The sequence below is a fragment of the Limulus polyphemus genome, unplaced genomic scaffold (assembly GCF_000517525.1).
Source record: "Limulus polyphemus unplaced genomic scaffold, Limulus_polyphemus-2.1.2 Scaffold4399, whole genome shotgun sequence".
Taxonomy (NCBI): domain Eukaryota; kingdom Metazoa; phylum Arthropoda; class Merostomata; order Xiphosura; family Limulidae; genus Limulus; species Limulus polyphemus.
In genome coordinates, this window is record NW_013670009.1 from 60,877 (window position 1) to 76,464 (window position 15,588).

General features: G+C 33.5%; 1 protein-coding gene across 1 annotated transcript in view; it reads right to left on the reverse strand.

Annotated features, from left to right (window-relative positions):
• The window catches only part of LOC106471084, a 35,143-nt gene that overhangs the window by 11,786 nt on the left and 7,769 nt on the right, over positions 1–15,588 (reverse strand). Inside the window, exons 3-6 of the mRNA XM_013931672.2 lie at positions 4,583–4,744; positions 3,952–4,226; positions 1,829–1,944; positions 1,626–1,731 (exon numbers count right to left, since the gene is read on the reverse strand). Coding sequence (XP_013787126.1) covers positions 1,626–1,731; positions 1,829–1,944; positions 3,952–4,226; positions 4,583–4,744 — 659 coding nt within the window. The remainder of the gene's footprint in view (positions 1–1,625; positions 1,732–1,828; positions 1,945–3,951; positions 4,227–4,582; positions 4,745–15,588) is intronic.

A 15,588-nucleotide genomic window follows, 5' to 3' on the forward strand; every position in this document is an offset into this window, starting at 1 on the left:
TTCCCTTCTTGTATTCAAACAGCATTACATACCAAGTGTGTGTCTCGTCGTGTGCCACCACTATAAGGGATTAGAGTATAGTAAACTTTACAATTATATAGGCTACACTAACGTGATGTTCGTTTAACTATTATACGTGATGTATGTTTTTTTTTGGGGGGGGGGTAGTTAATGAAAGTGTTCCAAAACGCGACATTAATTTTCTGACGACCTAATACTATTCAGAATACATTACATGGTTCATGTTAGTTATTTAATAAGGCATTCAATTCACACACACACACACACACATATATATATATACTATCAAAAATATCGTTTAAATTCTTTGCTTGCACGAAATTACTACTTAGCAAGAGAAATTTAAAGTATCACTGTGAATATAATTCCTCACCCTACAATATAAAGTATCACTTAAATCCTCACTTTACATTTAATTACCTTTTAAAAAGTACAATATAAGGTATCATTGTGTTATTCTCTCCCTACTGTAAACTATCTTTAAAAAGTACTGTATAAAGTACCACTATGTATTTCTTTCCCTAAAATGAAGTATCCTTTAAAAATACACTATAAAGTACCACTGTGTGATCTTCTCCCACACAATGAACTACTCTTTAAAAAGTTCGTTATACAGTATTACTGTGTGATCCTCTTCCATAAAGTAAATAACCGTTTAACAAGTACATTATATAATATCAGTGTATCATCCTCTCTACAATGAATTACGCTTTGCAAAGTACAAAATAAAGTATCACTGTTTAATACTCTCCTTATAAGGAATTACGCTTTGAGCAAGTAAAACATACACAATAAATAGTTTCACTTTTCTTTTAGGTAAATTCCATGAGGATACAAAAACATTACGTATCACTTATAATTATTTTTTCCCAATTAGGAATATTCCTCAACGAGAAGAAATAGTCTTTTTAACCGCCCGCCCAGTGACACAGCGGTATGTCTGCGGACTTGTATCGCTAGAAACCGGGTTTCGATACTGTGATGGGCAAAGCGCAGATAGCCTTTTGTGAAGCTTTGTGTTTAACTGCTAACAAACTTCTTAACCGCAGCATAGCGGCTCATAGAATGACTCTGAGTTTTTTTTTTTAAGCACAAACTTTTAACTCATAGCTCCATTTCTTGACCGATTTGAGATCTAATTACAGCCGCGGCTATTGAGAGTTCCCTCTTGTTTTTCAGATACATTTCCTTTAAAAGATAATTTCTGTTTAATATTTTTTGCCATAGAAAATAATTAAAGATCTAACTTTTGTTTCTATTTGCTTTGTTTAGTAATTCATTTATTGACTTGTCTCCATAGTTTAAGGGCCCGGCATGGACAGGTGGTTAGGGCGCTCGACACGCAATCTGCAGGTCGCGGGTTCGAATCCCCATCACACTAAACATGCTTGCCCTTTCAGCCGTGGGGGCGTTATAATGTGACTTATAATCCCACTATTCGTTGGTAAAAAAGTAGCCCAACAGTTGGCGGTAGGTGGTGATGACTAGCTGCCTTCTCTCTAGTCTTACACTGCTAAATTAGGGACGGTTAGCGCAGATATCCCTCGTGCAGCTTTGCGCAAAATTCAAAACAAGCAAACAAACCATAGTTTTAGTATACGTACAACATTTTCCATGTCACCAACACCATGAAGTCGGCCTGGGTGTTTCAGATTGCTTTGACTTGGTTCATCAAAGTGAAATGCTGGAAGATTGATGAAATCAACAGACCTAAAACAAATAAAGAAATGATTGTAAGCATACATAGTATCGTCAGTAGGTCACGTTATATGTAATAGATATCAAAAGACAAATATGGTAGACCTACTTTGAAATCAGTGGAAAATCAAAACCATTCACCAGAAGATAGGGTCTTTTGGCCACAGTAATTGTCAGAACAACAGGATTGGAAGAGTTAATCTCATCAAGAGCTGATCTCAGTTGCTAGGAGAATATAAAAGGAAATTAAAAGGCAGCTAAATTTTCAAATCATCGGTCGATTTTCATGCTGAATGATGAAAATATTTTTTCTAAAACTAACTATTGTTTGACTCTCACACATAAATAAATGACTTATTTATTCCAAATGATGTTCTTATACTTTCTCTCCCCTTTAGAAAATATAGCATACTACATGCAAAATCGTGTTTTACAAAAAAAAACGTGTAGAATGCCACATTACATCAGATCGCCATGATGAATTTCACTAGTTTTAAATCTTGTTGAAAAAAGTGAGTGAATAATAATAACACAGAGCAACAATATCTTATATCGTAATATCATCGTGTTATTTTCAGTTTTTACTTTTTGAAAACATAATTTTTTTTTCAAAGAAGTGGTGCCTTGTCAAGTATAATACATCTTAGCGCCTGCAGCTCCTATGTGTAAAATTTATATAGGTTTGCACATTTTTATTGACAATGAGATAAAAATTGTGCCCTCCAGTGGCATAGCGATAAGTCTGCGGACTTACAACGCTAAAATCCGGGTTTCGATACCCGTGGTGGGCAGAGCACAGATATCCCATTGTGTAGCTTTGTGCTTAATTACAAACAAAGAAACAAACAAAATAAAAACTGCTTATGCTGTAAAAGTGGGTTTAAAGACACCTATTTTGAATTTTCATTGGATAATGTGTTTTAAATTATCGCATGCCTTCTTTTTATATTCCCTGTCTCCGGAGGGTTTTAAAGATGTTCTACAAGATGCAAAAAGAACTAAAGGGGTAAAATATACTGGAGCCCTTTTGTTGAATCTGTATATATATAATTTTAACTCCAATATAAACAAAACTAAATTTGTTATTAATTTCAAATAAAAAGTGTTTTTGATCGGCAAATAATCTTTTAAAATACGTAATAATAAATCTATTAATTGCTTTTAGACAACTAGAATTTACTGGTACGTAAGCTAAGAATACTTTATGCCGTATAGTGATTAGCCCCTGTACTAGGATCCCCATCTAGTGTCGGATTCTCACTATGATAATAGTTTGAATTCGGTACAGAATAAACCGAACAAAACTGTGGATGGTAAACGTTGAAACATGTTTTTCTTGTCTACCAGTTGATGATATCTAATTTCTATGTATCTGTAAATATCTGGTATACCTACTGGTATTCTATGTATGACCAGATATTTACAATACCTACTGGTATACGATTTATGTGCTTGTTAATTTTTTGGTTACGGCTAGTAAATGCTAAAATGTGTCTCATGTATGGTAGATACTAAAATGTGTATCATGTCTGATAGGTATTAAAATGTGTCTCATGTCTGATAAATACTAGAATATGTCTCATTTTTGACAGATACTAGAATGTATCTCATGTCTGATATATATTAAAATATGACTTATGTCTAATAGATACTAAAATGTGTCTCGTGTCTGATGACTTTTGAACTACAAAGTTTCAACAGGTAAATGTTGATATGTATGCCTGATGCTGTTAATTATTCAATTACAACTAATATAACTTGAGATACGTGTTTCATGTCTTTTGGTTGATGGAATACGACTACTAAATATTAGAATGTGTCTTACATTTTCTTCCTGCTGGAATACAACTGATAATGATAGGAAGATGTATCTCATGTATGTATATTTTTCAAATAAATATAGGGTGTCTGCTTCTTACTTGTTAATTGTTGGAGTTAACAAATGATAAATCTTAGAATTCGGGTAATGTCTGTTAATATTTGGTAGTTATCATTATATATATATATATATGTATGTATATGTAGGACTGATATTATATTTATATTACAGGGCTGATAATTCTTTGTTCATGTTTTATAATGTCCCTGGCAGTTGCATATAATTATATTTTCTTATATCTAAAACCATTTGACACTATAGACAAATTCAACTTGTAGTTGTTGTATCATGAATTTAAGAAGACTTACATATTTATATAGTTGAATATATTTTAAGAATCTTAACAGGCGTACCTTCATAAGAAGTGACACGGTTTCTTTGCGTTCAGTCAAATCTCCATATTCTTTCCGATTGAGATAATCAATATTCAGGTCAATTCCGTCAAGGTTATTTTTTTGAACGAGTTTTCGAACATTTTTGATAAATTCCTTGAGTGCATTATTGATTTCCGACACAGAGGACGAGACGTTGGAGTTGATATTATCAGGGAAGACACGAAGAGAGAGAAGAATATAAAGATTAGGGTTTATATTCTTTAAATCTGAGAAAGATTTCAGGTCTTCTGAGTCTGTAAAAGAAAAAGTAATATTGTAAGTTATGAATCATACTTATATGAGTTATATTTTCTATCCTTCCGCCATTCTGTTATTTTCACAAATTCTAATTTTGTACGAGTTCATGCTGTTTAAACTGTTCTGAACGTTTTCAACTATATCTTTCTTACTATAAGGAAATCTTTCATTAACCTCGAACACTTCTACATTATAATGTATGAAGTACAATACTCTCAGACCAGAGACGTTTGTTATAAGTTATACGAGTATCGTAATAATGTTTTTAATTAATGTGATAGAATTTTTTTTTATTCACGAAAATAACACCAGAAAAAGTTATTCACTGATGTAGTCAAAATTTCTAGCTCACCCAGCTCTTCGGTGTTTAAGATTAAACCGTTGGTAACGTTTGGAGTTCCATACAACAGATGTGTACATATACAGGGATCTAGCTGGGACAGTCGAAAGTCCGTTCCTGCTTCGTAATAGCAAACGAGTTTTTTCTCAGGCAAAATCACAGAATCGCAAGAACCTAAAATAATGAAACATTTGATATCACATAATTCATACCGTGTAGAATAGCGTTATTAAAGGCTTTATTTAATAAAAAAAAGTTATATTAATTAAAGATATATATATATATATATATTTAGTTTCCAGAATAATTCCCACTGTTATATTTATTTTACTGCCAGTACAATTCGACACTTATTATGAGATAAATAACGAGTGGTTGATTGTTCGAGGTTTTATTATTTTACTAGCAGGATACCCGGCGTTGCCCGGGTACCGAAGCACTCAGTTTAGTGACCACATGATTAAGAGGAAAATAATTAAAAACCTCCATGATAATTGTGCCTGAATTATAATTCTTTCAGACAAAATATTTATGTTCTTTGTAAGAGAAATACACAATTCAAAGAAACTTGACTTTTGTCGAAAACATATTCAGCTGAGGGTTTCATGAGAATATAGTCAATTAAGGGGTTCATGATAAACAATGTTTTTAGTTTTCTCACATGGAGTATTTACACAAAGATTTTTTGGGCTTCCAACACGTGAGCATCCAACATAGAGCTCTCCATGAGAGAAGCAGGGCTCTTCCAACTGCAATCTAGTTACCTTCAATGTCTGACCTTGCGATTTGTTGATGGACATGGAAAAGCTAAAGAGAATGTGAAACTGTAGTCTCTTAAACTCAAATGGCATATCAATGGGAATCATTGGGATTCTCGGTTTGAAAACATCTTCACCCTTGCCACATCCAGAAAGTATTGTAGCTTCAATAACATGGGGCATAAGCATCTTTACTGCCAGCCTTGTTCCATTGCACAGACGTGGTGGATCAAAATTTCGGAGTACCATGATCGGTGCTCCTACTTTTAAACTAAAACCATGTGGTGGGACTCCTGGAGGTTCAAGTGAATTCAGAAACTTTGGGGGATAGTTGACTACTTGGGTTTGATCAGGCACTGAGTCCACTGACTTGTAGTACTGGGTATTGCCAGGTATCTGCTGCAACAGCTGTGTATTGATGACATTGACAACATTGTTCTTTGGAGCTAATATTGCTCTTTTACAAAGCCACCTGTGATTTTGATAGTTTTCATAAAGGTTTGGGAAAACCTTTGCTATGAGTTCATCAACAGATGTTACTTGTGTACAGATTGGTCCCATGTCAATTGTTCTTGTTGATCTTGTTTGACTTTGCCATTGCCTAGTTGCAATATACTCTCAGCAAATTCTCCAGATAATTGATCTCCATGCAGATGGGCTCTCATATTGGTAGATAGGTGTAAGTTTTTTACGTTTCTCCAAAGATGAAAAGCTGTTATGCAAACTGAACATGTTTGAGCAGTTGTAGTATGTTTGAAATTGATTTTCATAATGTTTTCACCAATTTTGGACGATGAAGACTAATTTTCACCAGTTTTTGCCTTATTTTGTGTCACTGCGACCTCAGATGGCCTCGACATTCTGGATGAAAAGTTAGTCCTAATGAACCTATTTTGACATTTGTAAAGTGGTCCATATCGAGTTGTATTTGGAACAAACAAACAAACAGACATACATTCACAAATATATAATAGATTTGTACTGTACACTGTGTTCGGAAATAATAATTTCATCTTCAAAGTCAGTGGAATACTTATTGACCGCCTACTCAACATTTTCAAATGAATTTCCTATAAATCTCTATACAGACTGTTAACGTCCAGGAAATGTCTCCCCACTAGTTTCTCCCAAAATTTCAAAGAAACGGCCTAACCGTTTTAACGTAACCAGTAAAAGTTCTCGTGTCAAGGATTCCATTTCTTTCGATGACCTCACGGGGACGGCGTACGTGTACATCAGTTGACAGCAATAGGAAATGGGGGAAAAAACAACACAAGAAAATTAATAAAACAAGAGGTTTCAGAATCTTTCTATGGCAATTTCGTTAGAAGCATACGAACAGATACATACTGCTTATAGCATAGATGTAACAAACAATAACATTTTTGTTTCAGAATAACTGGACATGAGGTAGAAATTATATATATTCGTTTGCTTTTAAGTGCAAAGCTGGACAATGGCTACCTGCACTATGTCCACCGTGGATATCGAACCCCGATTTTCAATGGCTACCTGCACTATGTCCACCGTGGATATTGAACCTTGATTTTCAATGGCTACCTGCACTATGTCCACCGTGGATATTGAACCTTGATTTTCAATGGCTACCTGCACTATGTCCACCGTGGATATCGAACCACGATGTTTAGCTTTATAAGCCCTCACTATGGGCCACTGGTGTGCTGAGTTAGAAAATAATACGAAGAGACGATAGTTCAATACAGTTTGCGGAAGCATGTGTAATAATCTTTATGTAGTGATCTTAAGTTACTCTTTTTTCAACCACAGAGTGAGTTGTTTCGTTACTATTACATATTTTTATTCGTGTCTATGCTTTTCTAAGAGTTTAGAAACAGCTATGTTTCGTTCTATTAAAAGGTTGAATCCTACACCTCAGTTAAATTAGAGCCAATTCTATATACTAACATAATACTCTTGCAATTTGCTCCACTTCACATCTTTCACATGGAAAATACTGAAACTGTGAGATAAATGTGAAAATGTTGTTTTCTGTATATTTATTTTGGCTAAAGTTTTTCGAGCCAGAACTGCTTAACATTAAAGTAATTAAACATATATATAAGAATTAAGAAAACAAATGCTAACGAAGATGTACAATGAGGTAACAGTTTCAGAAATGCGAAGATTGAAGATAATATCAAACAATGAGATATATCATTTTTTAGGGTAATAATAAGTCTGAAAGACAGACGTGTGCACAAATTTGACACGTTTCCCAGTGACTTAGCGGTAAGCTTGAGAGCTTATAATGCTAAAATTCGTGGCTCGATCCTCACGAGGGACAGTGGAGACAAAACTTACAAATATGGCTATCTGAGTAGAGAATTATTGAATTGAATTTTATAAGCCTCATAAACCAAGAATAAGGATCCGTTTAAAATGACTACCTTTCGCTCCTGACCTATATTATTTATTTGGCCAGTCTTCTAGAAAAATAAAGAAACAATAAGTTAAGAAGTCTTCATATGCTATTTCTTTCAAAAATGAACTTGAACATAATTTGCTAATCTACCTCTTGAGTGGGGCACAGTGCTTTGTTTTTAATTATGCACAAAACTACACAATGGGCTCTCTGTGCGCTGCTCATCACGGGTATCGAAACTCGGTATCTAGCGTTGTAAGTCCACAGACATACCACTGTGCCACTGGAAGAAGGCACAACGCTCAGTGCGTATAAACATAAAGATAAGATTTACAGTTATTCCACATCAGCACCACCACGTCTCAGGTTATTTAAAGGCAATGTGAAAATATGTACATATATAACGACATTTTCGGCCACTGTTTTATATATATATATATATACGTAATTCTTCAAGCAGTGGACTTTTTTTGTAATTTCTACTCATTTATATACAACAAAGGGGTCAACAAAATCACTTATGTTACCCTGAGGTTCGTTACTAAACTTATGATAATGTATATACATATATATATAAAAATATCACGAACCTCGGTTCCTTTTCTTGGCTTACTCTACTACAATATACGTAATGAATTATATAAGATTTCATTAATTTTCACTTCAACGCCCTCTCAGTTTTATAAACTTTGTAAAATATATTTAATAACTTGTTGAAAGCGATCCGTGTGAAGTTCGTTCATTCTGTATCACTTCCACAATTGGCTTGTTCATAAAATGAACATTTATTGAATAAGTCATTAAAACATTGCAACGCTTTAATGTTAATTTCAGTGACGTAGGCAGTTATCCACTGACGTTGTAATGGACAAGACTGATGCGAAGTAACTTTGATAACGAACAAAATTGCAAACACCATAAACTATGGAATGTTTTTATTCATGCTATCAACATTATTCAGCCTACCTAATTAATTAATGTGTTAAAATGACACATAAGCTAAAATTTAATGTTTCAAAATTTTTTATTTCACTTTTTACCTTTTATAAAAAAAATTGACATAGACAAATAAGTTGGATTGACTTTTCAACATATAATTTCGTCAAAGAATGTCCATGTATTTAATTCATTCTTTAGTTGTTATCTCAAGCTTGATACAAACAGCGAAACCGGAATTACATCCTACAGGTGTAAAGTGATGTACGTCCTGATTACGTAACTCACTCAAAAGATGTAAATATAACTTGACTACTTTTGTTTGATTTTCATAAAAAATAAAAAATTCTTAAGTAATAAACTTGACCCATATTTGATCAGTTGTATTTGCTTACCACAACTACCGCTGCTTGAGTCAACGAATCTATAAAAAACGATTCATTTCATTTAGTACTTTGTGTAAAACGTTTTCAGTTAACATCGTTTTTGGTTTTGCTGGAACAGATAAAGTGATATCATTGTCAGCAAGAAAAATAAACTGATTATTAAATAAATATCCGAGTTTTTCAAATCTAATTAACAAGAAACTTCACATTACTTCACTTATTAGGTAAGGTTTTCAGTCGGTACACCTAATTCAGCGTAATTTTGTAGCAAAATCGTGACAAGATATATTTTTTGGGGGTAGTTAATGTTACAATAATAAAATAAAGTTGAAGCTCAAAAGAGGCCTCTGCTGTAGTCTGTGTTTAAATTTCAGAATTTTCACGAAAAGACCTAACAGAGCATAGCCGTCCCTAATTTTGAACTGATAAACTAAAAATAAAGACAGACAGCCAACAGGACCAATTGTCAACTCTTGGATTACTATTATTTGACTAAATAGAGAGATTTAACCGTCACTTTTAAAGCGCACCCATGGTTTGAAGATGCCGAGCGCATTTCTATGGCAACAGTTCAATCACACTAACTAACTATAGGGCACACTCACCTACTCTCTTTAAATGAATTTTTAATTCAATGGAAGTTTCTAGATAAAAACTAAAAACTTTATTTGTTGTATATGTAATTGTTACGTTCCAATAAATATAAAAGTGTTAATATTTTCAACTCAAACTAGCTTTTAAAAAACTGCTAATGGAACGTGGTTTTTTTCGACAGCATAACTATTGAATAAACGATTAACTCTAATGTTACTAGTTATCTAGACAGGAAAATAACTGGCAACCTGCATTTTTTGTACGTTTACTGTGGGCCGGTACTAGTTTCATGGAGGTTAGGAAATAATAAACTCTGACAGCAAGAGTAACGCAGAGTACATTATGGCAAGCTTGCCGGTTTGGGTTGATTATTGCTGTAACTAATTATAATGATGATGCCTAAATTTGATGTTTTTTGTTTCTTTGTTCATTTTCAAGATCTTACCTGATCGGACATACCTAACAATCGTAAACCTTGAATGTCGTAATAAAAGTTTGTACGTGAGGAGATTAAAGGTCACCACGCATGTACTTGAGCGACGAGTTATAGTAAATATATAGGACGGAGCACGTTTTTTACGCGAAATCTCAAGCACGTGTGCAGTACCAATACTTCGTAGGTCAGCCTACGCAAACACACACTTCTTGTGAAACACCAACAACTAAAGATATTCCGTGATAAGAAATTCTTATAATAAGTACATTATAACAATTCATATATCTAAGCGTTTGTACATTGCAGTTATGTCGTTGTTATCGTAAAATAGTTCATCATTAAAAATTAATCCTACGAGCATTATAAGACCTCAGAAATCGTAACCTCATACAATGATCAAATGGAAGATTAAATTCCATAGAAGAAATACTTACAGTTTGATTTGGTAAGAAAAAATACATCCTGCTTATTGTTGTATTTTACAGGATTATCTACTTATCGCTACATACACATCTCAGTTTCTAAGTTCATCAGTTAACAAACTGACAATGAGTTTATAAACCAACTGCTACTGCTTAGTCCTGAAAATGTTTTTATTTCTCTTTTATGAATGTTTGAACATGTAATTTGTTAAGATGGGTTGGAATGTTAGGCTATAATGCGTGTGCATATGTAAAAACGTGCACTAGCGAGACAGTCCGACATAATTCACGTGCTTGTCTCCAGCGCCATCTAGTTAGTTGCGTAGATAGTCACAAATATAGAAAACACATATTTATTTATTTGAACTATAATTTCGTGTGTGTATATCACTCTTTTGATGCCTTAATTAATCTATGCCACAAATTGAACATTTCCGTATTGCAAGCTTCATAAGTAAAAAGACCCTTTGAACTAAGCAGCATAAACATTAAAGCAAGTTACCCTCTTGACAGCTACATCATTGGGTTTTTACACTTGTTTCAGATACTGGTTGTTTTACACGTTATAAAAACGATTTAACACCTTTTGATTGAATAAACATATATAACTTAGTTTGAAAACGTTTAGAATATTAACCTTCCACAAATTAGCAAGTTAGTTTTCATTTTAGTCTGTCTGTAGTTAATGGGCTATTTGTGCTGTGGTCATTACAAATATCGAAAAAGAGGTTTTTTTAGTGTTTGTACGTCGGTAGACACAACGTTGAGCCACTATTGGGTGGGGAGGGGGGTTAATTTTAGTTAAAATTAAATGAATTTCTTTCGAAATATTTGTGGTTTATTCTTTCAGTTGATGCCAGATAATATATGTGTGTGTATCAATGTTTCATCAATGATGACGTATTTCATTTTACAGGACGAAGTTTTTATATATTGTTATACATTTACAGGACACAGTTGCCTGTGATTTCCTATAAACTTATAACATTGATTCCCCCAGAATTGTTATTTTAAACAGTACCTTGTACGTTAGATTTTATAGCAAGGGTAACGTATATAAGATCCCTACATTATGACTATTCTGCTTGATTAACTTGACGTACTCTCAATGTTTAAGGCGTGAAAGAGCAGTTTTATATAAATTTTATATAACTGAATTTTTGTTCCTATATGTTAGTTGTATAATTGTCTTGTTTTCCCTCTATTCTGCTATTATACTGGATTATACGTGCCAACTAATCCTGAAGGTATGACAATTATCTATTTTAGATGGTATTATACTGAATATTTCACATTCACGAAGAACACATTACACATTTAGCAATAATACGTTTCAATACCTAGTCTATTGAATTTATCGGACCACTTAGCTACAGTTCTACATGAGATGATAAATTCAAGCTAGTTCAAAAATATAAGTCTGAGCTGTACGAAACAAACACTAATCGAAATTAACATAATTATTAAAACATACTTGAACGTGTAATAATTTTAGATAATGTTTAAAAATAAGATACCTAGCAGAAATACATCAATGACTTACATCTAGCAAGATCAAAGATAACGCTGTAAAAAGTATAATGTCAAATATATATTGGCAAGGCTTAGGCATAAATACAATCAACATGCAAAGAACGTATAAGTAACTTAGAAATGCTATTAAAGAAATATAAAATTAAAAATGCTGTAAATTATGAAGGAATGATAAACCTAACATAACTTCACACGACACAAATAATTGAGAACTAACGTACTTGCAGTAAAACAGTATTGGGATTCAAATAAAGAAAATAAAACCTCCGTTACGTCTATCACAGAACAAAACTCGAAACCAATATTTATATTTGTAAAAACAGTATTTCAAAAGTAATGTATATATGAAATCAAATTCAATATACCAACCTAGTAATTGTTAGTTTATTTAATGTCTAAAAATGTAATTTTAATCTGCACATGAGAGGTTACATTCTCACAATTTCAATGCTATTTTTCAATGCATTAATAATTGTTAAGCGCATAAAATACAGGCAATAGTTTTAATATCAACATAAAAATGCAAAGAAATATTGTAAAAATCCTTAAAATATCAGAAACAAATATATCTAAACACGCTGTTAAAAACAATAAGACGTACAAGAATTAAAAGTACAATAGGTGAAAAACAAAAGGTTTTATATGTATTCTAAAATGTTTATTACATTGCATTTATACTGTTTGTTTGAAATTAAGCACAAAGCTACACAGTGGGCTATCTGTGCCACCACGGGTATCGAAACCCGGTTTCTAGCGTTGTAAGTCCGCAGATATACCGCAGTGCCACTGGGGTGCTATGTTTATTACATTAAATTTATAGTCTCGTCAGTACTAACTTTTGAAAATGTATCAGGATTTTAGATCATTTTGATGTCATAAATTATCGGATGCGATTTTTCAACGTAAAATAGCAAAGAACAAAAATATGCCAGTATGCCAATAAATTACGGGCCATTAAAAACTATTTCCTAATAGATATTACGATGTTTATTTTTAAACATGTTCCTGGACATCATGTCGCCAGTAGCAGGCGAGCAGACCGACTGTCACTTGAAGAGTAAAAACTGGTTGAGCTGCACGTAAAATGGACTTCTTCACTAGCAGGTTTCCAATATTCTTGTTAAGATAGCCAGGATAGTATGGTTTATTACATATGAGCCCCCCAGTGGCACAGCGGTATATCTGCGGACTTACAACGCTAGAATCCTGGTTTCGATACCCGTGGTGTGCAGAGCACAGATAGCCCATTGTGTAGCTTTGTGCTTAATTACAAACAAACAAACAATTACATATGAAAAAATACGCATGGTAAGAAATATATATTGATATACATATATTCGTACCTATACTGTATTATTTTTCATTAAGCAATTTATTTATTTTTTGCTACAAGAAGAGTAAAAATGCTTGAATTTTAGCTATATTTGCTACTAACGTTCATTTGAAAATTTTTTATGTCTCCAGATATATAAATCTAGGATTTAGTTTGCTTTTGAATACATATTAATGATTTAAAGATATCAAAGATTTTTCTCTTTTTTTAAACTTAAAACCCCTTTCAATTGAGGAATGTCTCAACAATATAAGCATGAATCTGGTGCACAAAGGAGGAAATTCAAACAACAGAAAGAATATGCTGAAAGAAAATGAAGTTAAAATGTTTTTGTTGTTGCTTTTGAAAAGAAAAATGGAGATCAGTCCACAGCTTTCCATTCAGGATCTGATGTCACTAAATACCATGAAACAAGTGCTGTTACTTCAAATAAACCGACTGAGCATGATGAAATGTCAAATGATACTAATACGAATGACAATGAGAATCTCACAACATATTCTGTTACAGAAAAGCAAAGTGATTATCTACAGCCAAATGTAATAACTACTGGAGGAACACAAAACATGTTCCTGAAAAGCCACAGCATCTCAATGGCTTTCATGTTGGTATCTTAACTGATGAGAGTGTATTAGCTGATAATTTTTAGCTAACTGTTAGAGCTGGGCTTGTACAACACCCTAAAGATTTTCCTTTTCCAAGTTCTCTTCTAAAATATTTGCTGCAAAATGGTGAATACAGTAAATTGTAAAAGGCTGACCATTGACATCAGGCTTGAAGAAACTTTGTGGTAGGCTTCCAGAGGATGAGGGAAGCGTTCATCATAAAAATACTATACTGAGTGGCGTGAGCTTGAAAGTTGTTTTGGAGCAAACTCCTGTGTTGGTTTGAAGCTTGAAAATAATATTCTTTCAAGAATAGAAAAATAGAAGGATATCCTAAAGAGGATTATAGATGCTATTCTATTCTTGGAAGAGAGAGGTTTAGCCTTTCACGGACCATCATAAAGGATTAGTGTGCCTGATAATTGTAATTATTTAGGAATAATTGAGCTACTCAGTCATTACGATTTAGTTTTAACAAAGCATGCAGAGAGAGTTGCAGAATTTCAGCGAGCAGGTTACCGTCTTCAAACCCACTACTTGTCAGGTGAGTCTCACAATTAATTCATAGCAACCTGTGCTCATCATGTACGTCACATTATTTTAGAGGAATTATGCAACATCTGATTCTTGTCATCAAGAACAGATAACTTTTATCCTGAGATATGTATCCATGACATCAGAATGTTATTCTTTGTCATTCAAGAAAGGTTTCTAAGATTTATTGATTGCAATAAGAAGCCCAGTGCTGATATTTCTAATCTAATACTTGATTGCTTAGCTGATCATGAAATACCAATAATGAATTGCAGAGCTCAAGAATATGATAATGGGTCCATGGATGGTGAGTATAATGGTGCTCAAGCTCTATTACTAAAATTAATTCCTGGCTAAATTCTCATCATGTGCTTGTCATAGTCACAAGCAGCGGAAAGTTGCTCAGAGGCTCAGATATTCTGTTACGTCTGTGGTCGTTTGTTAATTACCCGTAAAAATTCTTTCCGAGAAACTTCTGCGATACAAGTCCTTTCTTAAATAAAACTAGTTTATTCTTTCTCAATACAACTTTGCAATACACTTAGTTTCCACAGTCACTTTAACTTAAACACACGCTATAATTCACAACGATTTACACACTTTATTTACGGCTTGACTCGATTATCTATCTATATCTTCAATCTCTCTGTCTGCTATTTCAGTTCCGATTAATTGTCTCGCTTTATCTGGCGCGCTTATATACAAGAATAGAGGGCGCCTAGAACGCACTAGCCTTTTCAGGAACCTTCTAGATACTCTCTACGTGTTACCAGCGTCACGTGACTTCCGCTGTCGTAACAATTCTTTGGAATAATTCAAAAGCTTCATAATCTATTTAGTTGCAGCCCACACCAATGGAACATTCTTCTCAAGAATATAGACGCATATAACAATCCTTCCCCAAGGCCCATGGCAGCTCTCGGCGGCTCTGGTTGCATCTTGTGTTTGTCATGTTAACTGAACAAACATGAACTATGGTCAAGTCAGTGATTCTGGTTCCATGTAAAATGGCATGACATTCAGGAACTAATTATAGTATTTTGGCACTTGTGTATAAAGTTAAAATCATGAATAATATTCAACGTTAACTGGTACACA